Source organism: Colletes gigas, unplaced genomic scaffold (genome assembly GCF_013123115.1).
Source record: "Colletes gigas isolate AHSC1104 unplaced genomic scaffold, ASM1312311v1 Colletes_gigas_Sc00003, whole genome shotgun sequence".
Lineage (NCBI taxonomy): Eukaryota > Metazoa > Arthropoda > Insecta > Hymenoptera > Colletidae > Colletes > Colletes gigas.
Window position 1 is genome coordinate 8,113,491 of NW_025106632.1, and position 27,915 is coordinate 8,141,405.

The 27,915-nt window shown below is 44.8% G+C and overlaps 1 protein-coding gene across 1 annotated transcript; it reads left to right on the forward strand.

Moving 5' to 3' along the window:
- LOC122404635 (zinc finger protein 584-like) lies at positions 1-27,915 on the forward strand. The gene is made up of 5 exons (XM_043408777.1): positions 1-205; positions 3,348-3,446; positions 11,084-11,730; positions 12,183-12,459; positions 26,526-27,915. The coding sequence occupies exons 1-5, from the start codon at positions 1-3 to the stop codon at positions 26,780-26,782; spliced, it is 1,485 nt and encodes a 494-aa protein (XP_043264712.1). The 3' UTR covers positions 26,783-27,915.

Genomic DNA, 27,915 nt, shown 5'->3' on the forward strand with positions numbered 1-27,915 from the left:
ATGATGGAAGTGCAGCAGCAACACTCGCCGGTCGGGGTGGGTCCCTTGGACTTTTCGCGAAGGGGTGTCGCCGAGGCGTCCGCTTTTCGCGTCGTCAAGCCAAAGCAGACGGCGTCCTCGCTGGTGCATCAGCAGGCGTTGTCGCCGGAAGCGAACAACAACGAGCATCTCCAAGAGAGCCCGCAGATACCCGTCGAGGCTGAAGGTGAGGCTCGTTTCGTTATAAATTCCAGCTAGAACGTGTCGCATCGTCGCGAACGGCAATCAATTCTAAACGCAAATCGTCGTCGATCAAAGATAATGCGCCGTTACGTAATTTATCGCTAAAAATGTCCGTCCATCACGGTCGACGATCAAACGCGTAGCGCGCTCATGCCGCAGAATTACATTTCCCTCGACCGCATCGAACCCGTGCTCCGCTCTCCGATCGTTTCTGCATCCCTCGCGCGGATTCCCGTCAACCCCCTGACATTCATCCCGTTGTCGCCTGTCATCATGCTATCTATTACCTGGCTATTATCCCTTGCACCGCGCCTGCACCGTTCACGCCCTCGATACCTGTGTTCTCCGCGTGTGCACCGACGCGTGTGCGTGCACGCCTGTCAGTCTCCTCCGCTCGTGCACCAATAGGTCCTCGAACACGGGCCACCATTGGTTCTGTGTAGCGATTCGTCGACGCGCACCCACACCACGCGACAACGCCGCGTCGTCGCGGCGTGCGTGTTCCCGTGCGTGTGGGTGCGTGCAGGTGCGTAAAGGGCGCGCAACGACGGTCGTTCAACAGGTGAGAAGGGACGAGTGGCATTAGATGGCTGCCTATACTAATACTGCTAATCGGGCTAATAGCTAACGCAATAATATCAACCCACCAGTGTGTCGACCTGAATCGACCTAAGCGGTTTAAGCGGTAATTGCCAGGTGATGGGCAGGAGAGGGTTCCTTGGGGCGGTGTACTTAGTATCTTGTTTTGAGGCTTGGCTCCGAAGGGTGATACGCGATGATGAAGGTCGAGATACTTCGATCGACGCCTCCAGGTAATTTTCTTTAAATTTTTCTGGAATAAACTCAATTTCTATTGGAATTTATCCCATCGTGTTCAACCAAGACCGCCACTAGCTGTAGCATCTGTCATATGTATATGTATTATGCATATCGTCATCTTCTATCGATCGTTTGTTGTATATATGTTTCATAAAAAAATGAGTTTTATTATCACAACAGAAAGTATTTGTAGTGAAAATATATATAAGTTCGAAGGGATGCAACCGCATTCTTTTAGCAAATAGAAATTAATTTTTCGTTGTAGCGGATCGAGTACTTTCGAATGGTAGTCTCTATGTACTCGTAAAAACAGTTAAGTTAATTCTTCTTAATCTAAAGACTCTATCGGCGTTCACCAACATGGCGCCCAAGAGGCACGTGCTTCTTCTGCCCCTGTCTTTACATACAGTAATTGTTAGGTTTTGCTATATTGTTATTTGTAAGTTTGATGATTAAAAATACATACTGTGGACTCTTTATAACGAGTTTAGTATGAAACATTAATTCAAATTTAAATGTAGCTTTTTCTCGTTGCTTTGCTCCCCAGATAATATCAGAATGTGGCATACGTATCACTTATTTCTTATTTTCAAACATCAATCTGATATAGATAAATATATTTTGGAAACATTTTCCACGGGATGAATGCCATACTTTTATGAATGTTTGATTGATGGGTTCGACGCGTCCCTACGCGTCTCATCACAATTCAATTCCAAACTTGTGGTCCCTAAATTAATACGTTCGATGACATATTATACACGACAGAAAATAGGATTTCTTGCACAATATGAAACGAAAAATGTATTTTTCGTGGTGTTAATAAGTCAAACGATAGATACGATAGAAGACGAGAAGCAATTACTCGATAACAAGATCCTTTGAGCGAAAAATCTCCAATAAATATTGAAACCCGATTACCTATTGAGCAAAGTCTCATTCTAATAAATGCCGCGATTCACTATTTTTAATTTCTACCAGATATCACTTTTTTCCCCCGGCTACCCTTCGAGGTTCTCTGTGTACCTTTGGCAAAGCTGGAGGTTTCCCCAAAGCAGATATCAACAAAGACTCACAGATTCGAGATTCGGCTGGCAAGAATTCACGGGGATTCTAACCGCGTTTCCCGGCAAAATCGTCGACGATTTTCCTCTGGAAATCACGCTATAGGATTTACCGTTTATAGATTTACGACCGGAACGATAGCCGCGAAAGAGACACGCAGGATAAGCGTCGCGCGGACAAACTGCGATATCGTCGATGATCACGGCAACAAACACGCATTACCTGCAGTGTGTACACACGGCCGGGTATCGATGTTGTTATACCTAACCGCGCGGTCATCTTATCTCGGCCGCGTGGTGTGCTCGCTTTATAGGAAAATATGATTTATTTCTGATAATCCTGCGAGAATGAGATAGCCTTTGCGGCGTGGCGCGTTAATCTTCGTCCGCTATCTCAGATTATCCCGGCCGGTCCTATATTGCCCGGATTACGGATTTCATTCCTTCTTTCTTTCCTTTTTTCCCGGTTCTTTTTTTTTCGAAAGTTCTCGATACGCCCGTCGATCTCAATCGTGGCCGCGAAAGCTCGCCGATTTCCGGGAAACCGTCGCGATAACGCTTCGATCAGCTCCACGGGCGATCTGAAAATTATCTTCCCGGTATCGTTTCGTATCGATGGAAATTCAGGTATTCAGGTCGACGCGCGCTTTGATTCGCCGCCATCGGTACCGCGCGTCCGCGAGAAGTTGCCAAACGAAAGGAATTCGGGTCTGATCGGTGCCTGGATCCCCCCCACTCGAGTTTGGAGATCGTCGTCATTGGCCGTAAAGACGAAACAGGGGATTGGTGGAACGAACGAACCACCCCCGCTGGTCAACTTCTCGCGGACGCACAATACGCGAAGTCGCGGGCGCGAACTTCGAATTCCCAGCGCGCTACCGGATGTTGATCAAAGAATCCGAGGAGGACGAATGGCGGGCGTCCGTGGATAGGAATGCAGGCAGAAAAAGAGCGAAGTAATGGCCGGAGCAGGGTTGATAAATAGCGAAGGGTCGCCCTTCTTTCTAATAAAGACGCTCTTGTCGAGGGGTTGATCTCTCCTACGGACCGGGAATACCAAATTTCTCTCAGGGCTTGAGACGTCGGTTCTCCGTTAGCGGCGACGCGGACAATGATGCATGAACGATTCGGAAATATGTTCGATCGTTTCTCTGTTTCCTCCGTATTTACGTCGGTTTCGGGGTTTCACGTTTGATCGAGCCGAAGCCGCGGATCGTTTTATGGCGACTTTATGCTTTTCAGGTGGCTGCAACGTGCGTTTGATGTTCCCCAGACTGTGGGCCCCTTTTGGAAACGCCACCGAGGTCACGAACTTACCGCCTTTGCATAAGAGTCACTCAGGTACGTGAAGAAATTTAATGCAATTAGATTTTGAATGTTCTATTTTTTTCCGCATAGTCTCTGTTTGTTAGGATACGTTTGAGTATACTTTTTTTAAAATAATAAAGGAATTTATCATAACACAAAACTAACGTATTTATACCGGTATACAAATATTGTTTATCTCTTTGTTTTAAACTGACTAATACGATCGATTTCATCTCTTCGATATCCTGAAATTGTCTGCCCTGAACGTTGAATTTCATATGATGTGGAAATTTTATTAAACACAAACTTCATTAGCGAATATTCATCGTTTTCCGTAGGACTGTTCTCCTTAAAATCAATTAAAAGTATGCTCTTGTAATCCCAAGAAATCGTAAGTCATAATTCGATCATCGATTCACCGACTTTGCTTTTCTTGGAGGATTCTTGATAAGTCAACACCATCCCATGGACGCTTATTCCGAATAAAGATCGTAATAAAGGACCAAGATTTCGTCTCTAGTCACTATGGCCTGTAAAATTTTGTTTCCCTGGTTTTCTCAAAGGTTCAGAAACTCTTTAAAGCAGTCGTTGCGTTTTTTTAACGAAACATTCCCAAACATTCTTCATCCTTTGCTCGAGTCTCTTCTATACGTATTTTTTCATCAGCCCTTGCAGTTCACCCTAGTGGTTCAAGCTACTTCCAAATGTCTGACAACATGTCCACGAACGTCACCAATTAGTCAGAACCGTCTGTTCCGAATCCTCGTAGGTCAAACGGAATTCGTTGAAGTTCACGAAAATTAATCTCCCCCTCCGGTCGGTTCTTTGTGCCCGAACCACGGGAAATGAAAAATTTCGACGTCTAATGGTGTTTTAACGCGACAAAAATCCAGTCCGCCTCCGGGCATGGAAAAGGTGTAGATGGACGCGACCTCTCGTCGCGCGCGGCTTCCTCCTCAGCCCGGATGACGAGTAGTTTTTATTTGTCGATCGTTAAGACCGACCGGTCGCCCGATGATTGGGATAAATGGTAGCACGCGTCATACCGTGGAGGGACATCGGCCCTTCTAACTCCTGCCGTCCCAATTGGAGCAGATTAGAGGCGCGGTACAGGGATTCGGAACGTCGGCCCCTTTGTGCTCGTACGACGGTCGGCCTCTTCAGTTCTACCTACCCTGAATTAGTAACATCTTGTCATGTTAAACGCTCGCGCATATACCGTCGTCTTCCGACTCCTTCTGGGTGCACGTGGTCATTCATTTGCAGCCACGTCCACCTATACAGTCGGCTGATCCTAACTCGACGCGGTCTTCCTTGATTCTTGGCGCACGCGATGCCTTTCTGCTCGCTGGCAACATTATTTAATTAACGACGGAACCGCTGAGCTTTTCCGCACGGGCCTACAACGCACACAAAATATAATTTAAAAATTAACTATCAGTTTGGGGCCTAACATTGTGGTCAACGACCTCCCAATAGGAAAATTAGTAACCTCAAATGTTGAAATAGTTTTGAACTGGTAAGATTATTTAATTAACGGTAGAACCGCTGAGCTTTTCAAAACTCGCCAAAATATAATTTAAAAATTAACACTAGTTTGGGACCTAAAGAAATATTCCTTCCCTTCGACGCGAGGCCAGCGTCCCCAAAATGATATTTTCGCGACTTTTACGACACACTTACGATCATGCCCGTTCTTTGGAATTTAAAAACACAATGCTCGTAATAATTAAACAGTCATCCAAACTGATTCTCCGATCGAATCAATCGTAATAAGGCCTGAAGAGTACCTTATCCGTCGAGTTAAGCGTCGAACAAACATATTAATGTTTCACAAATATTAATACCGCCTTCGATCACGATACTCCAATCTGATAAATATTAATCAGCGCATTTGGCGGGCCGGACGGTTATCGATAAATTTGTCCTCAATCACGAAAATTCCATCGGTCTGGACAGGGCTTGATCGATGGCGGACGGTAGGAACGTCGCGTTGTTAACACGATTCGAAGACGAATCTTCCTTGGCAATCTGGTGATCCGTGTTACGATAGTTTCCCTCCGAGTGTGGAGTTTCGATCGATCATCCAGCCTCGCTAACAGAACGGGAATTAGGTTTAAATAGGTAGTGACGCGCGTTTGAGAAATTCGTTTTTGAAAACCCACATCGTCCCGTCGTTTCGATCCATTGACGCCCCGTGGCATTTAGCGGCAGAAGTCGGTGCGTACATGTTTCTTTGCTCGTGATGGCAGGACGGAAGGGGTTTCGAACGGTGAAGCGTGTAACGGCTTTAATAGCGGCAGATCGCTACGCAGTAAACGACTGACGGACGACAGAAGATTAAAGTTGGCCGTTAACTCGATCTAATTGTTCCCCCGGCCTGGCCTTCCTTTATTAATCCACGTCCACAAGCATCTTCGGCATCGCCGTCATTGTCATCCCTTGTCACGAGCCTCCTCCTTGACGTTACTTGCGGATCCATTGTTGCGTCTCTGTAAATTGCCTTGCAACTTCGAGGCAAATCGTTGCTTACAGCGGCTGCACCGCGAAACGAGGCAGCAATTGACTTTCGTCGAACGAATCGTGACACTGAACCGCAGGGCCATTATTACGGCCCTGAAATTTGGCTAGAGTCGCGACGGGAATTCATGAAACTTGAACGTAATGAGAACTGATTCGACGAAACGAGGCCTCGTCTTACTTTTTCGATTCGAGGTCCATACTGGAGTCAAACGTCGTCGTGACTAACATTGATTCTCGATAGAACGATGATATTTACAGATTTTTGGTATCAACTCGTTGAAATGCTTCTAAAAAGAGGGATAAATGTAGTTTCTGATTTTTAAATTTAAAATTTTAAAATTTCAATACCGTAACAAATTCTAATAGGTCAACCGTTTGAAGTAAATAGTTTTGGTAATAGATATAATATTATAATGTGTTTGGAGTGATTATTGGTATATATTCGTTTGGAACTATGACTTCCTAAAATATATCTTAATTCTATAACTTTTTAGTTTAGTTAAATATAAAGATACCTTAACGTAGATTTTTCTTAATGGAGATTGTAGAGTTTTCACTGAATGTATCTTAACATCTGTGTGATTTAATCGAGCAACAGAATGTCAGAAAACATAAGAGATATCTGTGGTCGGTGATGAGATCGATCCAATAACATACTCATTAATATCGATACGTATCAATTCTAAACAATTGCATTGAGATATCGATCAGCCACAGGTGGGAAAAATTCTTATGTAAACGAAAATTTTACTGGTTGAATAAAAATTAGAATTTGAATCGTAGAACGAAATATTCGATCGAATAAGCTACTCCTAATAAAAATATGCTCGTCTGATCAAAATACAGGATACTTCGGTACATGTGATGCAATCGAGCAAGAAAATGTAGAATAAAATTCGTACAATGTTTCGTGTTGGAGATAATCGAATTGGAGAATTTGTTGTTTGCGCTTGCATCGGGTTAACCCCCGTCTTAACGGATTTCATTGTACACGACAACCTAAATAATGCGAATAATACTAATTTATTGCACATTTTAATCATTTTAATAACGATATTTAACGCATGAACAGCCGGGATTAGCCGTCTGTTGCGAAACCTGTCGTCGGGAGTTAGCCAAGTGAACACGACCTTATAAATTTTTAAACTCGATTGCTTTGAAAACAAAGCGTTCTACAAAAAAATGTTGGGCTATACATTTGATTTATTTTTGCATACATTTATCTTTTACCCGGTTGCGCTATCTTTCGAGCCACTTTTTGTAATCGTAAACGTTTCTCGTATTTTCGATACAATTTAATAATCATTACGCTTATCTAGGTCAATACCCCTAAACTCACTGATCTGGAAACACAAAAAAAAAAAGTATTTTGGAGGATTCTGATGTTCTTTCTAAACGCGTCTAATTTATTTTTGACGTGTGTCACCATTCTACCAGTATCTTTTTTTATGCTTTTTTCCCCCTTTCTGACTGTTGCGTATTATAAAAATTCGATCGCCTCCACGGTCTCATAGAATAATAACATCGCGGGTCCCGTTTTCCAGAAATTTTTCCCACCCCCGTCATTTCTTGTCGCCGCAGTTTCGAAATAGAAATGCCACTGGATACGTGAAACGAATCTTCCACGAGGTTCCAGATGTACATAGGTTTCGCGCTTATACACGCGTGCACACGAGTACGCTCGCGTATGCAAGCACTGCCCGAACCCGGACCAAAGTAACCCATCTGCCGGACGGTCGGCACGATGGCGACGGTTTTTCTCGCCGGTTTGCACCGACGGTTTTTACCGCATTCCAGCGGGACCAGACGTGGCATTTGCGTAAGCAGTTCTTCCTATCTCGCTGCGAGTCACATCTGTCCGGACTTCCTCTACCTTTTTCTTTCGCCTTCGGTCCACGGCTTGCATTACCTTTTGCTCTCTCGATTCTACCACCGACAGCCCCCACACCCTTTTTCCCCCCAGTCTCCATCCTCTTCCCGTTTCGCCTCCATCTCTCTCCTACGTTTTCTGAAACTCTCGGATCGTCGATGTCCCCTTTTTACGTATACAGGATGCTCCAAGACCGGCGCAAGAAACGTTAGGGGATGAAAATAAAAAATGACGAAAACGTACAAATAAAACGTCGCGATAAAACGATCTCTCGAACAGATTCTTTTCGTGGAAAAAACGAATGGATTTAAATGAAAATTTATATTTATATTTAGACAAGAAAATGAATTCTCTCGACACCCGTTCTTCGATCCTTTCTCGATAGAAGATATTCCGAACGCACATTTCCGGACGAAAGGATGTTTCCTGAATGGTATACGGAGATATTTTTATAGACATATCGTTGAAACAACGCGTAAACGTTTATATAAAGTACGATAAGTACTACATGACACACGGATGACCTATTCAATTTTCCTTTACTATCAGTGAAAGTAATTTGTGTTTTGCAACTCATTACCGTAATCTTCTTCTAAAGTAGTAAACTGCCGGAGTGGTTTGGGTTAAAGAGTATCAGTTAAGGTACGCCCACATCCATACACCACTCGTAAGACTACTAAGTTCTCTAATTACTTCAGTTTCCGTTGCAATACGATCAATTGATTTTTCACAATCCTAATAAAGCAAAAGAACTATGCACGAGAGCCTAAAAATTTCAAACGTACACCAAATTAAGGCGATTCGATTATCGAACCAATCGTTCTAATACTTCTAATTATTCTCTGAACAAATAGTTTTAAAAAGAAAACAGTAATAGCAGATAAAATCTACATTATATACAATTACGTCGAAAGTAACATCTTAAGATTTTCAATATTCAACGACGCTCTATCGTTTATCGAATCTCGACGAATACAGTTCGAAAGACGTTCGTGCATTTTATCTTTTTTTTTCAACGTGTTCTAGATTTACCGTCCGATGCGTAATTAAGAGTTACCCTCTGCTAGGTCGCAAGTTTTCCCGCCTCTTTTTTTCGTGGAGGTCGCGACAGACTCGCGGATGGTTTCTCATTACATTAGAGCACTCTACCGAGACTCCTGGCGTATTTTGATTCGATTGCAAAGCCACCAGGAGACACGATAATAATCGGCCCAGCCGGCGGGGATCGTGGAGAGCTTTAAATGCGATTAACCGACACCGGTGCATTATGTACCCGGGCACGTGACCGCGTGTCACGCGCACGGATTATAAATATAATATACCGGGTGTAGATCGCGCGTAGTACGAGCATTGGATTGATATCGCCCTTCGAGGGCGCAGGGACAGCCGGACCGTCTCGTTTCTGGCCCCCCTTCTGCTCTCGACCGACGAAATCGCGTCTGACTCTCGCGGACGTCGTAAATCACGACGAGATCGCTCACGATTATTAGAAATACCGCGCATTATTCGCCCGCGTGAACGAGGGGGCGGGAACCGGCCGCTTAGAACTTTGGAAAAAGGGTCCTGGAATTTTGGAAACAGAGAACAGTATTTCCCAAACTTTTACGAGCTGATACTATTATGAAAGTTAAATAAAAAATGTCGCTTTGCTATATTTACATCAATATTTTGGAGTGTTTGAAAATCTGTGATACAGAGTATATTCGACACAATGATGGTAAACATTTTGAACGATAAAAGAATGAACTGTTTGTGCAAACAAACGAAAAATCTTCTCTTAAGCCTCGAAACGGCGACTCGATCGCGAACCGTCTCGTTGGTTAATAAAACTTCGAGACGCCTCTTGCCGATTATCGAGCCCGATGATCGATCGTCGATGTGTTCACGACTATTGTACTGATTTAAATTCTTGCGTCGTTTTATCTGCACTTGGCGTGAAGTGCGATCACGAGTGTTGTTGTGTTTGTAAAAGTTAATCCCGTCGCGTACAGCGATCGATCTTGCTTTCCGTTTCCGTTCTGATTAACTTCTGTGACGAAACTTCGGTATTATGTTTACTCTTGAAAAATTTTGATTCGATAAACGGCAGAGCGTGGATAGGGAATCTTGACATTGGAAGGCCGTACGCCGTATCAGGGAGTTCTCGTAAAATCACAGATATCACGCGTCGCGTTAGTTTTGTTGAAATTATAAAAATATTTATCAAAATATCAATTTATTTTTAGAAACTCGTAGACGTGCGATTTTTTATTCTACCTATCGTTTACAAACTGAATACGAGAATGGACGACACTTGTCTATCAATGTGTTTTTGGACACGGAATAATTAATATTCTTATGGTTAAACCGAGTCATAAAAGAACAGATTTTTTTGGGTCATTTTTACTGCCAGAGTTTAATACGTCTCCCCCAAGGGATACGACCCTCACCAACCATACACCCATGGATAGATTGATAAAAGCAGTTAATTTTAAGTACAATCATTTTTTAATTTTAAAGGATACGTCGTTTGAGAATGTATATTATTAGTATAATTTATATAAGTATCGAGAAACAGTGTTCTCTTCGTCGATCAGTAAGCTTCGATTTTCTCTGATGTCTCGTTAAACCCCGTACCCTTTCTCCGGAACAGGCAAGAAAAAAGGACACTGTACGTGACTCAAATCTCATTCAGTCAGGTTCTTCCACCAGAGGAAACCTAATTTACCTTCCTCGTTGCTTCAGATTCTCCTACATCCTCGCTAAGGTCGCCTTATATTTCACGTGTCCTACGTACGTGACGTCGCTTTCACTTTGTCGCTTTTCAACCCTGCCCTCTGATTGGTACACCATGCAACTTCCTACTACGATTTTTTTGTCGTTGTTCGAAAACACCGGCGTAATCGCAAAAAAAGGAGACCGACAATGGACAAAATTCTATTGTTATTCCAGGACAGAAAATTAAAAACTTTGTACAGGTTTCACCATCTTCCTTCAGAAGCCTTTCATTTGATGATCCTTAACAATCTCACTTCAATCAACAAATTGCTACTCTTGAATTTCGTCTTATTTCGGCCTCTAGAATCTCCCATTAAAATTGTTCACTATCTTCAGGGTTATAATACACTTACTATCTCCCATTAAAATAGTTAAAGCTACGCGCCAAAAAAGTATCGTGCCCCATTTGTCTCTGCCAATTTAAGTTGAAGTTGATACGGATCGTCGAATAGATACCAGACAAATTTTATTGCGTTCCACGAAGACACCCAAGCGAGACAAGGTAAAATTTTTCTTTCAGAACGACTGTCCTTCGGGGTGGGTCGCCTGGTGGGATCTCCGGCAACGAGTCCCTCTCCGTCTCACTCCCCCTGTCCGGACTCGCCGCCGTCGGATCGACGAGACGCGGAGGTCGACGTCGACGTCGACGAGGAGGAAGTGGACGTGGACGTCGAGGAAGTCGAGGACGATCGCGACGCCGCCTCGAGTCCACCCCGGTCCTCGACAACGCCCTCACCGACGAGCATCGCGACGTCGCCTGCTTCGAACCCGCCCAAGAAGTCTGGCGACACGTTCAGCGTTTCCGCCCTGCTCAGGCCGGATCCGCCATCCGCGCACATGCAGAATGCCTCTCCGCATCGCGATACGGCGTCGATCGGCGGACATCCGCCGCCGCCCGGATCCACGATGCTCTATCCGCCCCTTCATCTTCAGGGTGGACTGCTGCCACCTCATCCCCATCATCCCCTATCGTACCTGCACCCTCAGTTGCTGCCTCATCATTTGTTACCCCCGCACCTGCACCCGTTGTTGCGCGGCGTTCATCCGGGTCACCCTGGCCTGCACTCGACTCACACGGCCCACGGGCTCCATCACCCTCATCCTCTCGGCGACGTCTACAGCTGCGTCAAGTGCGACAAGATGTTCAGCACGCCTCACGGTCTCGAGGTAGGTCTCCGGCGACGAGAATTTTTCCGCAGACAGAGCAATTTGTTGATTTATCGAACGTGCGCGGAATTCGACGGTACCCGGTGAAATTATTGATTGGGCTTAACACGTCAAGAAATTTCCGGTTTACTTTTATTCGGGGTTGGCTGGAGAAATTCCTCCCGTCCATTTACTGTGCCCTGATCGTATGGAAATCTGTTAGATCGAGACTCACTTAGTATTATTCGATATAACACAGGGGAAGCGTTACTTTATAGTATTTCTATTTCATCGGTTTTTGCGTTTCTACTACTTTGACTTTTATGTTTATCACAACAATGTTAAAACACTTTAAAAAGTATGATCCATATCCAATGTTCTTTAAACGGCTCCCTATGCAAACGATCGGCGTAAATGCAATTTTCGTAACTGAAATTGATTTAGATGTTTCACGAGGGGTGTGATTTTTCCAGGTGCACGCAAGGAGGTCTCACAATGGCAAGCGGCCGTTCGCCTGCGAGCTCTGCAATAAAACCTTCGGCCACGAGATCAGCCTAACGCAACACAGAGCCGTGCATTCCGCGGAGAAGGTGTTCGAGTGCAAGCAGTGCGGTAAAGCGTTCAAGCGTTCTAGCACTCTGAGCACGCATCTCTTAATCCACTCGGACACGAGGCCGTATCCCTGCCAGTTTTGTGGAAAGAGATTCCACCAGAAGAGCGACATGAAGAAGCACACCTACATACACACCGGTGAGCGATAATCCCCTAACATTTTAATCTTTATCCTTTTAAAAAATTCAGGTATTAGGTTAAAAGCTATATAAACTACGTTTTTTAAAAACAATGCACATCATCGCACCTCTTATAAGCTTTGGTTCATTCGATCCCAACCGAACGTAAAGGGGTTAGAAGTTTAATGCTTCAGAGAAAATTTCACTACAGAATCTTAATCGCGACGATTTCATCTAGAAAGCTCTTTGCATTCGCAGTGTCCGTGAAATCAAGTTCGTTAACCTTCGGCGTCCGCAATCGTGGAATTTCGTGATTCTCGTTCGCGTTTATGGGAGCGGGGATGCCGCGGATCAATTAGAGCAGAGCAACTTTGTACGATAAATAATGCAGTTAACCGTCTGGACGGAGTCTTGCCGTAAGCAAGAGGATCGAGCCGGATCGTGGCACATGTGGCCAGTGCATTTTAGGGTGCCGAGCCCCTCATTGCTAGCTTCACTCGGTAATAATCGTAATGTCTTTCGGGGTGGGCATCGTTCTGTCTTCCTCCATCGTGCAACTCTCTCGTTCCTGGCTCTCACGACGCGGAGTGACACAGTAAACCCCCCAATCTTCGAATGAAACTTTTCTATGACGAAAATTGTCCGTGGGAAACGTGGACAGGCACCTCTGCCTCCCCCAGAAATAACTATCGCGAATATAGGCTTCTACTTTCGCCAAACGTATCTCGGATTACCGTGAACTCCCTCGAATATACTAAATCATCAACGAACACATTTTGCAAAGCACATACGTACGTAGAACACATACTTACACCTTAGAAAAAATAATTTACGTTTAGATTTCTTCTATCGATGTTGTCAATCAAAGGTTGATGGAAATCTGAATATTTTTTCTGTGAAGAGAAGAATTTTTCAATTTTGAAAAATTGATTTCCATGAAAACGAGACACCCAGCGGTTGTTACGTTTATTTATATGCATACGACTGTTACTATTCTCAACAAAATCATGAAATTACGAAAAAATTTTCAAACGATTGATATTGCAAAATGTTCGCCATCGATGAGTTATTTTGCAAATTTAGAAGGATTTCCAATTTCCATCGAACATTTATCGCCACCGTGCATGACGGATTTCGCAATTCGTCGGGCGTCGTGACTATAGTTCGACAGTTTCTATCCCTGTCCGAAGTCGAAGATCAGCGGGAGGTAGAATCCCTTAGGTGGGCCGTGGATGAGCGTGGCGACGGTGTTGGGACACTTGACACTTAGGCGTCTTGGGGCTGATGGAGCGACGGTCCTGAAGGAGTAGGTTCTTCGAGGGTGAAAGCGAGCGAGAGGACCAAGGCGAAGGAGGTTGCGGGTGTGCTCCAGTCAGGGGTCTGGGTTTTGTATCGTTTCCATGGCAACCCTCCCGATGTCTTATCAAATTATCACCTTGTCCTCCCCCATGCTCCTCCTCCTCACGATGTTCCTCGCTCTGACTGCCATTCGACCTCCCCTCGTTCATCCTCCTCTGAAACAACCGAAGGAGGACCCGGCGAAAGAGGATACAAAGCGATGGTCACTTCCGTTAGGCTTCTAACAACCTATGGGACCTCTGTGCGTTGTCTACGCGCCTTTGTCCACCTTCACGCACCGGTCTGTCGAGGGTCGCCACGGAACATTTAATTTATTATTCAGGGGGATGAAAAATTCAGGCTGCTGGAAAGAGTCCGGTGTACCTACCGTTCGCTATTTCCTCGCGGCAATTTTACCCGCGAAACGAGGATGCCTCGTCTGTTTCTCGCTCCCTCTTTTCTTTCAATGCTTACTCGTCTCTTTGATTTCCCTGGGAAGTATCTCACTATCCCCCCCTTTTAAACGTGTAGTCATCGGAATCGTCGGAACTAAAGCTTTTTTAATTTTACGATACTTTCTCAAGTGAATAAAGTTACTCCCACTTGTATTTCACAGCTCTACAAACTTAATGTTTCAAAATGTTTTAAAACAGTCCAAAAGAATAGAATTTAGAATCGACGTCAATTGTTCTTCAACCTGTGTCAGCGAGTGGTTCAGAAAACCACCCCTACCGACGAATCTTCTCCTTTTCGAAACCTCTGCTTCTCGACGTCCGCGCGACCGTTAACCATTTCAATTAAAATCCTCGATCATTGACCTTATCTCCACCCTGGCCCCTCTCCCCTTGCCCCCTCTCCCAAGTAAAACGAAACGAAATCCCTTACCGCCACGATCTCGAGGTGGCGTGCGTACGTGCGTCAAGCAGTAAACCGAGGGTGTTCTGGGACTCTGTCTGCTAATGATAATCAGTCCTCTCTTTCCAGCCAACCCTCCCCCCTCTCCCCGTACGCAGTCCATATTCCCTTCGTCGTGAGCACGGGCCATGTGCAATAAGGGTGCGGCACCGTCGGATTCCCCGGGGACCGGCATGGCGTAACGTAAAATCATTATTAGGTAGGTAGGTAGGTGGTTGCTGGTGCACACGAGGGGTGGCGAGAGAAACGGAGCGACCAGGGGCCAGGGGGGATGGTTGAAGCGGCGCTCACGGGGTCGGGAAGTACGGGAATAAGAGCTCTGCAAATATTATTCGTGCGCGAGCCAGCAGCCGGAATAGCTACGAGGGGTCGAAGCGTTACTTCGCGTTACCTTCGCTGTTAGGTGCGCCTTTTGGGGGAGAGGGTGCGTTCTCTGGGCCACCGGGTGGCTGCCACGAGTCAAGTGCAACGCGGGCTTTCGAGGGGGAGGGGGGAGGGGTGGGGTGGCTGCAAGGGGTTGACGGGTTCGGTTGACGCACCGGACCAACGACGACAGACCGACAAGTGGCACGTCCTCCCGATGAGAAAACATCGAACTTATCTGTTTCCGATGATCCTCCGCCACCCCCCGCCCCGGAGCCCGAGAAAATATTACTCTTTGAAGTTCGTGCCGAGTGGCAGGACAAATGGACGTGATGATTTTGAGCGGACGATGAATTTCCTCGACGTGGGAGCTGAAAACTCTGCGACAATTAAAGGGGTAAAAATCAAATATATAGGATCCAATGGTCTTCCCGTTGAAAGAAACGGTTAAAACGCACGGAAAATTCGAATTATCGTATCGTGGGTCGACAACCTTCGACAGGGGTCAGTGGCCACGTCAAACGTTCGATTATCTCGAAAAGTTTGCTTCCCCAAAAGAAGCGGGGAGCAATGAAAGGCTCAATAAAAATTTTACTTATATATGTTTCCAGTGAAAAATTTATTCCATTCCCAATAATTTCATTTGTATTTATTTTTCTGTTTACTGGTTGAAACAATCACTGAAACTTTTGCAATAGGATGGATAAAGTGGTTTTATAGAAGATCACATTCTATCATTATTGGATATCATAAGTTTTTTTCGCAATTTTCGCAATAAATTGGGTATGATTTTTCATTTAGAAACTGTGGATGAACTATAGATTATATTCGGACGCGTTCAACTAGTCGCAACGTTCGTAATCACCGATCTGTGATTACAAGAAAATGTTATCGATCAAAAGCTGCGTCTTTCTGTCACCGGGACAATCGAGTCGCTGGTTGCACGCGTCCTTAAACACACATGCTTGCGACGCGATCGAACGCACAGCAGCGGCCACCGTGTTTTCACAATAAACACAACCTGTCCACCGTCGTGCAAAGTAAAGTCTACAGGGGCGAAGATCGCGAGGGTTGCAATCGGTTCCGCGTACTTCTCGATCTGATCGCACAGACGGGAGTATATAAGCACGATGTTTATGTTCCTAGAGATGCTGGGCGCTTCACTCGCAAAGAGACGGCCCTCCTTTTTAGTGATTCAATCACGCTCGTCGTAAATCGTCATCGATTCGCTCTTACGCGAGTTCCCGGGATGTTCGTACAACGTTCTAACGTTTTATTTCAATCAACTCGAGAACTCGGTCGGCCGGGAAACGTTGCAATAGTCGATGCAACGATCGTGGATCACGAACGAAGTTTCGTAATCCTCGTCGTCGTGTTTTCGAGTTTCAGTAATCACTGACGGATACGTTAATCCTTCTACTAGTATTTATCCAGACTGATCAGTGAACAAATTTTTTTTTATTTAAAAAGAAAGAATGAAAATGGACGAAATGGTTGGGAAATGTTATTTTCACGATTTAAGGGGGAATCTTCTTTTAAGTCGTCGTTAAACGGGCAATTGATATAATCGTTATATCAATAAATAACTGTACAACAATTACCTTTCCACATTGAAATTACAAAATGTCGGATAACGACGATGTCTTTTTCACTTGAAAATTTTAAGTTGTAACAATTATATCTAGAAATTCCAAATGCGACAATTTCCACGAACGTACGATGAAAACGATCGAAGCGTCTGGTACTGGTCGTCGACAGCCACCGATCCCGATAGATTTCTTGGCTCTTGGTTGAGGGGAACGATAAATTCTGGAGAACACGAAACGCCTGCCGGTTTGCGGTCGAAAGGGACAGCTCTATAAACACGAAAGAGATACGAACGCGTTCCGTCCGCGTATTATGAATTTAGCGGTGGCTCTAATGTAGGGATACCTGGCCGAACGTCTCCCTCAAACTCACCTCGAGGGTGCGGTTATCGTATACCCGGCGAGATACAACCGTGCAACCTATACAGCCACCTTTGTGGCCGCGTTCGCCGTACACGCCTGCGGACTCTATCTCCGTCTGTCCCCCGTTCGTCCCTCTCCTTTTGTATGTAGACGAGACGGGGCTATTAGAGGTTTCCGGCTGACTTGGCGCCCCCAAGCATCGGGGGTGCCGCAACATCCCTCTAAGCTGTTTAAACTTCGCGACATGCTCCGAGGACCGCCCTCGGCCCCCTCACCTTTACTCTCCTATCTTTCATCCCGCTTTCGTCTTTACGGCTCGTTAGCGACGCCGACGCATCCCTCCCGGTGGCGAAATAATGGTACACGTGCTGCACCGGCCGCGAGATTTTTGTCCAACCGACCACCATCGACGTACGAACGGTTCTACTTGGTAAACGTTCTGCCTCGAATAGTAGTTCAGTTCATTTTTCAATTTTCTATCGAAGTTGGTATTGGTTTGATATGTTTTGTCACTGACATATTACACAAAGTTCATTAGAGGTTCACTTTTACAAAGTCTACCTGTGTAGTAAACATTACTCTGTTACGTATTACTTGCATATTTATCATTTCTTCTATACATTATATATTTCTTGCATAAACGTCGTATGTTCTTTGCATATCTTAAGCGCGCGTCCTCAGTCTAGAAACTGCAGTTCACGGAAGGGCGTAATATTATATCGACGGTTACGAGTATATTACCAAACAAATTCGATACACCACACTACCTTAAAAGGTAACCAGAGAAGATTTATTTGGTAGCAAGAGTTTGATCCATCAGCGGGAAGATGGCTTCCCTAGATACTGTTGCCTCGGCTCCGCACGACCTGGAAATGTAAATAGGGTTAGATCCTCTTTGTTCGTTAGACTAGACGGCGTTATATTTAATGTCACACCGGTGAGCGGCGTAAGCAACCGATACGGCATTAAACATGCAAATTCACCGGTATAACGTTCCGCGGGAACCAAGGCATCGTATCCATATAGCGGCGAGTGGCGCATAGTGTTCATAGTGAAGCGGCATGATTAAATTTCCAGGGATATCGACATGCCAGGAGCACGTCAACCCCTTCCACCTGGCCCGCCATATCTCGCCAACTCATCCCCCCGCATCCTCCTTTTTCGCTTCTCGACCTATCCGCGTAACCACCCGCGCGAACCGGCAGCCCCAGGCTCGGGGGGTTGAAATTAACTGCAGCCAGAACGCGAGCGTTGCATCGGGCGCCATTCATCCTCCTCGTATCGCGCGAGAACAGACTGAAACAAAAAGGAAACGAGCGCGAATACGTCACGATGAAAATCTTTTTACCCGTTTTAATTACGAAAGTTCTTTGGACGAATCCAAAAACGAACGTTCGCTTGTACTCCGAGCAGAGACAGTGACGAATTAATTCGTTCGCATGTTTTCGACGTAAAGTAGAGTTCGAATAATCGGCATATTAACACCGACTATTCTTTAGTAAATGTTACGAATTATATTTCACACAAAATGAAAAAGAAACTTTGAAGAAAAAACGACAGATGCAGAAATTTTTCGACGAAATTAAAATATTTCAAATCCTTCTAAAAAAATTATTTTCAGCTGCGGGGATCAATTACAATCATTTTTGATGAAAAGACATATTCCCGAAATCCTACTCACTTCCGAGAAAAAAATTCGAGTAGGTGTGACATTTTTCGGAGAAATTAAAATATTTCAAATCGTTCTGAAAAAATTATCTTTAGCTACGAGGGCCAATTATAATCATTTTTTATGAATAGACATACCCCCGAAATCCTGCGTATTTTCGAGAAAAAAATTCGAGTAGGTGTGACATTTTTCGGAGAAATTAAAATATTTCAAATCCTTCTAAAAAAATTATTTTCAGCTGCGGGGATCAATTACAATCATTTTTGATGAAAAGACATATTCCCGAAATCCTACTCACTTCCGAGAAAAAAATTCGAGTAGGTGTGACATTTTTCGGAGAAATTAAAATATTTCAAATCGTTCTGAAAAAATTATCTTTAGCTACGAGGGCCAATTATAATCATTTTTTATGAATAGACATATCTCCGAAATCTTACGCACCTTCGAGAAAAAAATTCTTTACTGAAAATACAATGTCTGATCAGAGACATGAATGATTCCCCTGAAATGTCATGCGTGTGTTTAAAACGTCATAACTCGTGAATGGATTGGACGATTTTAATGTTTCAAGATGCAAACAACGCGTATTTTAGTGAAGAATATGTAAAAATTCTAAGAATATTCTGACAAGGTATTTTTAAGATTAAGAGACAGTAATTTTTAAACGAACATTACTTTATTAAATAATAATTTTATATCGTGTACTCGTTATCGCCAAGATGATGCTTGATCATCTTCTTTCCGTGTTAATCTTTTGTTGTTTGCCAATCGAGTCCCCAATAGTGATATTGAAGAGATACGCGTCGCTAAATTGAATTGCAGCTTAAAGTATTAGATGCCATGATTTCCATTATCTTGATCGTTTGGGACGTTTTTCTCTTCGCGTCGAGAGCAGAATCGTATCTATTTTATTTACCTTTGGACGGCGATCCGATTTCTCGGTGCAATTTAAGTTCCCGTCTATAATTCGTATCGATAAGGGAATTGATATTAATGGCTTTTATTGGACAATCTCAATAGTCGGATAAGACAAAGTCGTCTGAGTCACAATTGTCAATTAAGGTGCGTGTACACGAAAGCAGGACTGTCGAGGGCCCTTCGCGCGGACGGTGCAGATCGGATTTGTCACGATTCCTAATGTTGATCGACGCCGTAATAATTTAATAGCCATACATCCGCCGTGATCGCCCGGGAGAGGATTATTATTGCGGATCCCTGCGGTATACCGAAAGCACTAAGGAGCTAACAGACTTAGCTCGTGTATCGTGTTTCTTACTAGCTACGCTTCGTGCCTTCTCCCTTCTTACGTCGTCGCGGCTCAGTATTTGCAACCATAAACTGCATTTGTTACGTGGTATTGCGCGAAGAAACGATAACTATCGATCACATTACAAAATAAGTACACGCCTCGGATATCTGTGCTCGCGTACAACTTTGTACTTAATAACTCTAACTTTGATAAGAATTTTTAATCGTCGTTAGTCAATAAATCAATCTAAATGATCTTTACGACCGCAGATGCCAATAAACCGTGCGCGAAGATAGATGTTTCATTTCTAACGAAGAATTTTCTCAGAACCTCAACTTCATCGAGTACATCGTAAGAAAGAATTCTACGATATTAAAAAGATATAATTATTAGGGTTATTTATATACATTTTACGTTTCTGAAATGAATTCGGTGGCAATCCTGGATACCGAAAATGGTCTCCAAGGCGTCGATGTTCCTCAGCCGACATTTTTCATCCCCCGGAAAATGGTAGTCGCCGATTTTTTCGTGTTTACCACGCATTTCGTCGTCGGGACGGAATATCAGTACCGTGCAAAACATTTCCAGCTTCGACCGCCGTAAATTCCCAGGGCTGTGCTCTCGTCATTGGCGCCCCTGGGCCCACCCACGCATCCGCTGTCCACCCCTCCGAGCCCGCGGTACGATGTAGACGGTCCGTGCGCGGTAGCGTGTAAAACGCGACGGAAGGTTACACGCGTCGCTGTAGTTGTGTCGACAACGCAACCCCCGTGTTACCGTTCCAGCTCGTTCCTGGCCACTCGATCCGCTACCAGCTACGATAGGTACTCGTGTACGCGCGAAATAGTAAATACAACCGCGTTGTTGGACCAGCCTTACCCCGTGGGACTGGTAACAGTCGTTGACTGAACGCTGTTGGACGAACGCGTTCGGTTGTCCAGTTACAGAGCGACAAGAAATCTAAAGTGTTTCGAGGGGGTGGGTAGAGATATATCTATGGGCTGCTGTAACCGTTCTCTTTGCTCGAACGAAAATTTCAATTAGTTCGATAGCGTTCGATTCTGATAAACGACAATACTTTGGTCCAATTTGCATTTTGGTATCAGTGCCATCAATGATATTTTAAAAGCTATTTTGATTGGAAAAAAATAATTCGTTGAAACGTTCCACTCACGTATTTGTATTTCTATTTTTGTTGTCTTTGTTATGGTGAAAGGAACTTTGAAAAAATTAAAGAAATATATGTTTTTTCGAGACGCGGTCAACGTAAGTCCCTGTTGAATTGGGTCTTGGAAATTTTAATGCTCCACGATAGAGAGACAAACGTCCGTTCATTTAACAGAAAGCGTATAGGAAGATTGATGATTTCCCGCGACGGTCGCAAGAAATCCCATTCTTCGATCGAAAGGAAAGACTGGGAGGATCCCGAATGAAAGTACCTGGATTCCTGTTTCTGTTTCATGTGACAGAAGCAGAGCTCGCTGGGAAAGATCCGCTTGACATCGCCGGGTAACGCTTACGCGAAGCTTTGCAGACGCGCAAGAAAATCCATGCCGCCCTCGATATGAAATATGAGATATGGTACTTTCCTTCGATTTTCTCTTTCTCTCGTCTCTCGCGAGGATTTCAGTTAGAGGGTAGGGCCGCCCCCAGAGGGTCGGAACGTGGTCGATGAAGACGAGAGGAAATCAATGCCTCAGCCAGAGTCCAGTTCACCTTCGTCTCTCTTTCCCGGCCACTCCTCGATGCCGTTTTTCATTTTTAATTTATTTGCATTATTTGAATAGGACAGGGAATTATTCGAACTTCGTTTTAGCGATTACACAGTATTTCATAAGAGAATTATACAAGGAATCCCCTTCTTCATATAATAAAGATTGGGTATTTTATGCAACGATGTAACAATATAATTATATATTAAAATGAAGGTTTTCGTGTATCAGTATACTTATGGTGACGTGACATGAATTTTTTAATATAACTTTAATATTGTTTGAAGAATTTAATTTCTTTTAGTTTAAACGATGCCAGTTTGCGCCCTCGTGGTGTCCAAGGTTACGTGCTCCTTTTACTCTTGCTTTGTCATACTGCTGTTTAATGTTATAAAAATAAGTAGAATAAAAAATAAATTCTAATTTCCAAATCTAAAATTACTTACGTTAAAACTCAAATAACTTTCTTCGTTCTCAATCCCTACCACGTGAACATTCTTTGTTTCCACTCACGCCTCAAGAATTAAGATTAAGAAATTACTTTTATTTCAATAGGACACGTTACTTGCTTCAAACGAAAGCTGTCTTTGACCACGAAATTTACAATGTTACAGTGAATAAATAAGAACAACTTTCCAGAAAGATCGAATAAAGTTGTACAAAGTATCCACTGGGATAAAATATGAATGGTAGTTTCGTAATTAATACTAAAACAGACTGTCTACTTACAAGAGGAACCGAGAGATATTTAAAAACACTATTTATCACTATGTATCTGATTGCACAAAGTAGCCTTTGACGACATTTGTAATTTACAAGAACACAAAATATTCCTTTAGACATCCCCATACCATAACGAGGACACCTTCCTTTGTTTCTCAACAGTTTACAATCCGATTGCACAAAGTACCCTTCGATGGTGGTACATTTGGTTTCAATATACGATTAAAAAGCAGTTAAAAAGCAAAGTGACAATAATACAAAATCTTTGATTTATCAGCGACCACCACGATTCGGTCCAACCGTAACGTGGACATCTTTCCCCATTTTCCTCGGCAGTTTTCAAGTATCGACGTACAACGGACAGAAAAGGAGATAAAAGAAACATATTTCTTCCGTCGACGTCGAGACGGTTTCGTCTCGAACGATCCCGGGACTCGGCCGTCCCGACGGCGGAAGCGATCAAACTACCGTCTTGGTTTCCCGCTCTCGAAAGTTCCTCGAGGCGGACGGAGGGTTGAAGGATCACGGGGATGATGTTTCCAGCGGGCTCCTTGGACGGAGGGCGGGGTGGAAGGAACGCGAGGAAGGGAGGGAATTAGCGAAGGAGAGGAGCCTCGCAAGATTTCCGGGAGTTTAATATAGTTTTAGGGGCGTCGGCCGACGGCGCAGGGGTGTAATGGCGTCTTAAACCTCAGGGGCTCTCAGTCCCGAGTTTCTCGCTCGCCCTCGGTGTTCGTTCAAGGTTCGCGCGGCCTTTTGAAAAATTGAGAGCACGGAATCTGTACTGCGACCGGTTAAATCTTTGACCAGATCGCTGCTCACGCTTTGGAACCACGTAGTTGAACGAACGACGCCCGGGCGTCACGACGTTCCTCGCGTGTATCCACGCGCGTGGACTTACCGTGCGACCCGGGTGACGAAGGAGACGTGGAATGCACGCGAGTGCACGCCCCCAGGAGCCACGGTAGCCGGGTCTCGCCGGGAGATAAAGACGGAAAGGGCAACCTCGGTGCGAGAGCTCCGACGGTTCTTGATTTTTATGACCGCGTAAATTCTGGAAGACGTCCCTTCCCTTCCACGGTCTCCTTCTTTTTCCTGCCTCTCCACCTCCGGCGCTCTGGAACTCTCGTGATACGGAATTACTTCCGTTCGATGTCCTTCGCGGGTAACGGGAATTCGCCGGAATATTTCAAAAGGTTGAAGTTTCACGATGGAATTTTTTGCGGTACGATCCCTCGGTACGCCGTGCACGAAATAGTTCCGAGGCGCCGTGCCACTTTCCCTCTAATACATTATTTCCTTTACAACCGCGCGCGGTTTCTTTTCACCCTTCCCTGCCGTTTCATTATTTTTATTTTCCTTCCCTTTTTTCTCCCACCGTTGCCGAACGTCATAAATGTACGGAGTGATTTTTCGAACCGATTCAGATCGAACGGCGAAACCTCGGCCGCGGAAGTTTTTGATTTTACGGCTGCGTAAATTTCAAACGACCCCACCTACGGCCACCTTCGTTCTCCGCTCTCATTTCTCCACGGGTTTCCAGCTCCTGCGCTTAACGCCGTGAAAATTCTATTCATTCTGCCGTTTCATTCGAGCACGGAGGACTCCGTGGAATTTCATCGAGCGCCGGCACCGGCGAATTCCGCTGGCTCGCCCTTGACGACGCACCCTTAACCCTGAATCCTCCCTTGAATCTCGATTTGAAATGTTCTGAAATCGTTGCGGTTGTTCTCCGTGCGAAATTCGAATCGTCCGATGACGTTACGTTCCCGACGAAACTGAAATTTCTCTTCCTTGGACCCCCTTTGGAATTCTAGATCGTGCTATCGTTGGACTCGAGATCGATTTAAATTAATATAAAGCTGATCTACGTATATGAAATTTCAAGCTTCTCTTTTTTCGGAATTTTTAGAGCGGTAATGTGTTTGAAATCGAGTTTAAATAATTGTGTAGCATTTTCAAAGTTTCTTTTCGTTTTGAATCTGTTTATTAGTCTTAATGAAATAACTAGGCCCTACTTAAACAGAATTATCGGTACATCTTTTGTAGAACAAAGTTTGGAAATAAACTACCGATTTAATAGATTTTTTTATAGTCTCACCATATCATTAATACAATTTAATCCAGTACATATTTTCTTATTCTTTTTCTCTATTTTCTCTGTTTCATATACGTTTCTTTGTACACAAATTTTCGATTTGGTAACCTAACTTTTCATCCACAAATTAATGAATCTAACGAATCCATAATCTATACTAAAATATCTTCGACTCAGTCACGAACGATTACCAATTTCAACGATTCCAAGTATCGAATGGTCGATCGTACCCCCGACTCTCAAAATCTAACGCCGATCGAGCCCAACCGTCGAAACGTCGTTAACAGGAGAGGGGGGTGGGGGTGAAATCAAAACGGCGCGCAGTTTATCCGAAAAGAAATCAAGATAACGATCGGGTATAATCGGAAAGGCGATCGACGGGCCGCTCGTATCGGCCGGGCGAGATTGAAGGCTCGGCTAACGAGTTGTTTATGGATCCACCCACCGCCTCACGGTGATCTCGAGCGTGTGCGTGAGCGCGCGCGCGCTCTTGGAACTCTCGGACAAACGTAACCAACGACGACGCGGGCGTATAGGGGAGTCCATTAACGGGCCTCCGCTGCCCTCCGGTAGCATAGTTCGCATTGCCGGAAACCTCCTCCCCCTTCTTTCGCCCTGATCGCGCTGTCTGCCTCCCTCGTTCGCGGGAATTCTTCCTCCCGCCTGGGCTTTTTTCGTCTCCCTTTTTCCTCCGCGGCTATCCGATCGTCCGTCTCGCCCACCCCCCGTCCCTCGAAATCATTTCCCGCTGCTCTCTCGCCTCGCGCTTTCGCCATCGGTAGCCTCTTCTCTTTCTTTCGCCAGTCGACCGCCGGGTTATCCCGCCGGTAGTCATGGCAACGCGGGGGTTGGAGCCGCCCCTGGCCGCCAATCAGAACTCGCGGCCGCAGCGAGAGAGAACGAACGGCTACCAGTCTCTGCTCCTTCCACCCCTCTGTGCGCGCCATCCCATCGCGAACGCTCGTCCGGACTGCACCACCACCCACACGACCACCCCCTCGCAACCCTCGTCTCCATCAGCGATCTCTTCTCTCTGCCTCGCGCCGCCGGGAAGGCTGAGATTCTCGCTTGGGAGGAAATCTTGACCGGGCGTGCCCCGCATCCGTGATACCACCCCCCTCTCGCTGGAACACCACCACCCTTCTCGGGGAGCTTCTCCGTCGGGATACGTAGAAGCTCGTGGCTCCTCGCGGCCGCTATCACCAGGCGAGCTAAGCACCGCGGTCCTCTCCGAATTAACGCTACCTACCCTCAAAATACCGAGCCTGGGGCGACCGAATGGCCTGTCGTCGGAGAGATTTCGATCGACTCGTATACGACAATTTTTCTATCGATAGATTATACAAAGCGGGCAAGGTTTCAGTACGTAAGTAAATTTAGGTAGCAATAACAGTTTATTTTTCAATATTGTGATTCATAACGCGTTCGTTGTTATAAGAATTTACGAAAGTATTTTCTGGCAATTGAGATACGTATCAGAAGTGTTTCAATCAATTCCAATTGTCAATGAGCATCGAACAAACCCAACATACAGACTTGCAAAATTATTTTCCTCGAAGTATTCTTTCTCGCTCACAGTTTCGAATGTTTATTAAAAAAAAAGTCCTGTCAGTTACTCAACGATGACGTAAGAGCCAAAGAGTTCAATTAATCAATTCCACTTGCCAATGAACATCGATCTGGCTATTTACAAACCCAGCATAAGGGCTAATAAAATTATTTTTCTCGAAGAAAGTACTTTTTCTCGACATTGTGAATCACATAAAACTATATGTACAGTTTCGAATGTTTATTAAAAAAAAAGTCCTGGTACTCGACGACGATGTACGAGCCAAAGAGTTCAATCAACCAATTCCAATTGCCAACGAGCATCTGGTATTTACAAACCCAACATAAGGTTTTGTAAAATTACTTTCCTCCACTATAATGTAACTATATATACATATATAGTTTCGAATACCCTTCGATTACTCAACGTTGACGCGCGAGGCAAAGTTGCGTCCGGGCAGCGTTAAGGTCGAGCGAAGAAAAAGGTAAAATCTGACGGGGTTCCGTAATTTCTGTTTCAGGGGAGAAACCGCACAAGTGCCAGGTATGCGGAAAGGCGTTTTCCCAAAGCAGTAACTTGATCACGCATTCCAGGAAGCACACCGGCTTCAAGCCGTTCGCTTGCGAGCTCTGCGGCCGCGCTTTCCAACGAAAGGTCGATCTGAGAAGGCATCGCGAGACCCAGCACGCCGATCTGAACGCCTCCCAGCGACCGGCGATCGGCGCCATCCCCGGACAGAATTCTCTGTCCAACGGTAACCCGACTATGATGCAGTGAACGACGCTCGAACGATAATCGAGGAAACTGTGTACGCCACCCTCCGTGGGGGCAATGTTGGAAAACGTCGCGAGGAAACGTTCCTTTCGCCGCAATCGATGAACCCGCGTCCCATCGTCGAACGTGAGCGCGAACTGTGTACAACGGCACTGTACATTCGTAAGGACAGGACTATGTATTTATTATTTAATAATTCGAAACGACGTTGCTGCAACGGGCCGTGCGTTCGAAACGGAGCTATAGACGAACAAGCGTAAGCGATACGCATTATCGTTACCAAAAGCTGTACATTCCATGCCGCGATTCCAGCAAGAAAGTATAGGGCAGAATAGAACTTTTTCGACGACCTTTTGTTCTCGGGCGGAGCACGACGTTACTCGTCGACGAGACGCGTTTCTCGCGGATCCGCGATAGATCCAGAGAACCGATCGAGGAAGTTTCTTTGTTCCGAACGTCGCTACTCTCCGTGTTGAATCGTTCGTTAAATACCGATAATCGATCACTGTACTTCTCTTATTAAGTAGTCGTTTACGCGTGGCTTTTTGCGACGATTGAACGAGTATTTTTTTTGTTTCCTTTTGTTACACGATTCACTAAATTGTACTTAATCGAACTCTTACCCGAATTTGGTACACTCGTGGCTGTTTGATAGTTTGTTTAATTTGTCTTACGCGTTCGAATTTTAATTTTCATCGGGATCGACGAACTTTTCGGTTTGGTACTCGTTCGGTCGTCGTCGATCGACAACGTGTAAAAAAGTACGATGGAAACGTACTGTATTTTGCATATCTCCCGCACCTATCGTTCAAGAAAGGGCATCTCCTACTCCAAAGTTGCAACTGTGACCAAAAAATACTTGTAAATAAACTAGCACCGTATCTCGCCTAGCCTAAGCGTATAAATATATACATAATATAAATACGACTATAAATACAAACGAGTCGAGGCTATAAATATTATAAATAGAGACGAAACACGCGTTAGAGGGCGGATTTGTTCCAAAACAGGGGCGGAGAAACGTCTCCGCTCCGTTGGTAAGTCTCGCCAAGAACAAGTAATTGTATTCTTCCTCTCTTCTTGCTACCAAAGTTTTTATTGTTGTACCATTACTATCATTATGTAATTATTGTAAT

Coding starts and splice junctions, on each gene's coding strand:
- LOC122404635 (XM_043408777.1), top strand. CDS start 1: ATGATGGAAGTGCAGCAGCAACACTCGCCGGTCGGGGTGGGTCCCTTG. Junction 206..3,347: donor GATACCCGTCGAGGCTGAAG/GTGAGGCTCGTT, acceptor TATGCTTTTCAG/GTGGCTGCAACGTGCGTTTG. Junction 11,731..12,182: donor GCACGCCTCACGGTCTCGAG/GTAGGTCTCCGG, acceptor TGATTTTTCCAG/GTGCACGCAAGGAGGTCTCA.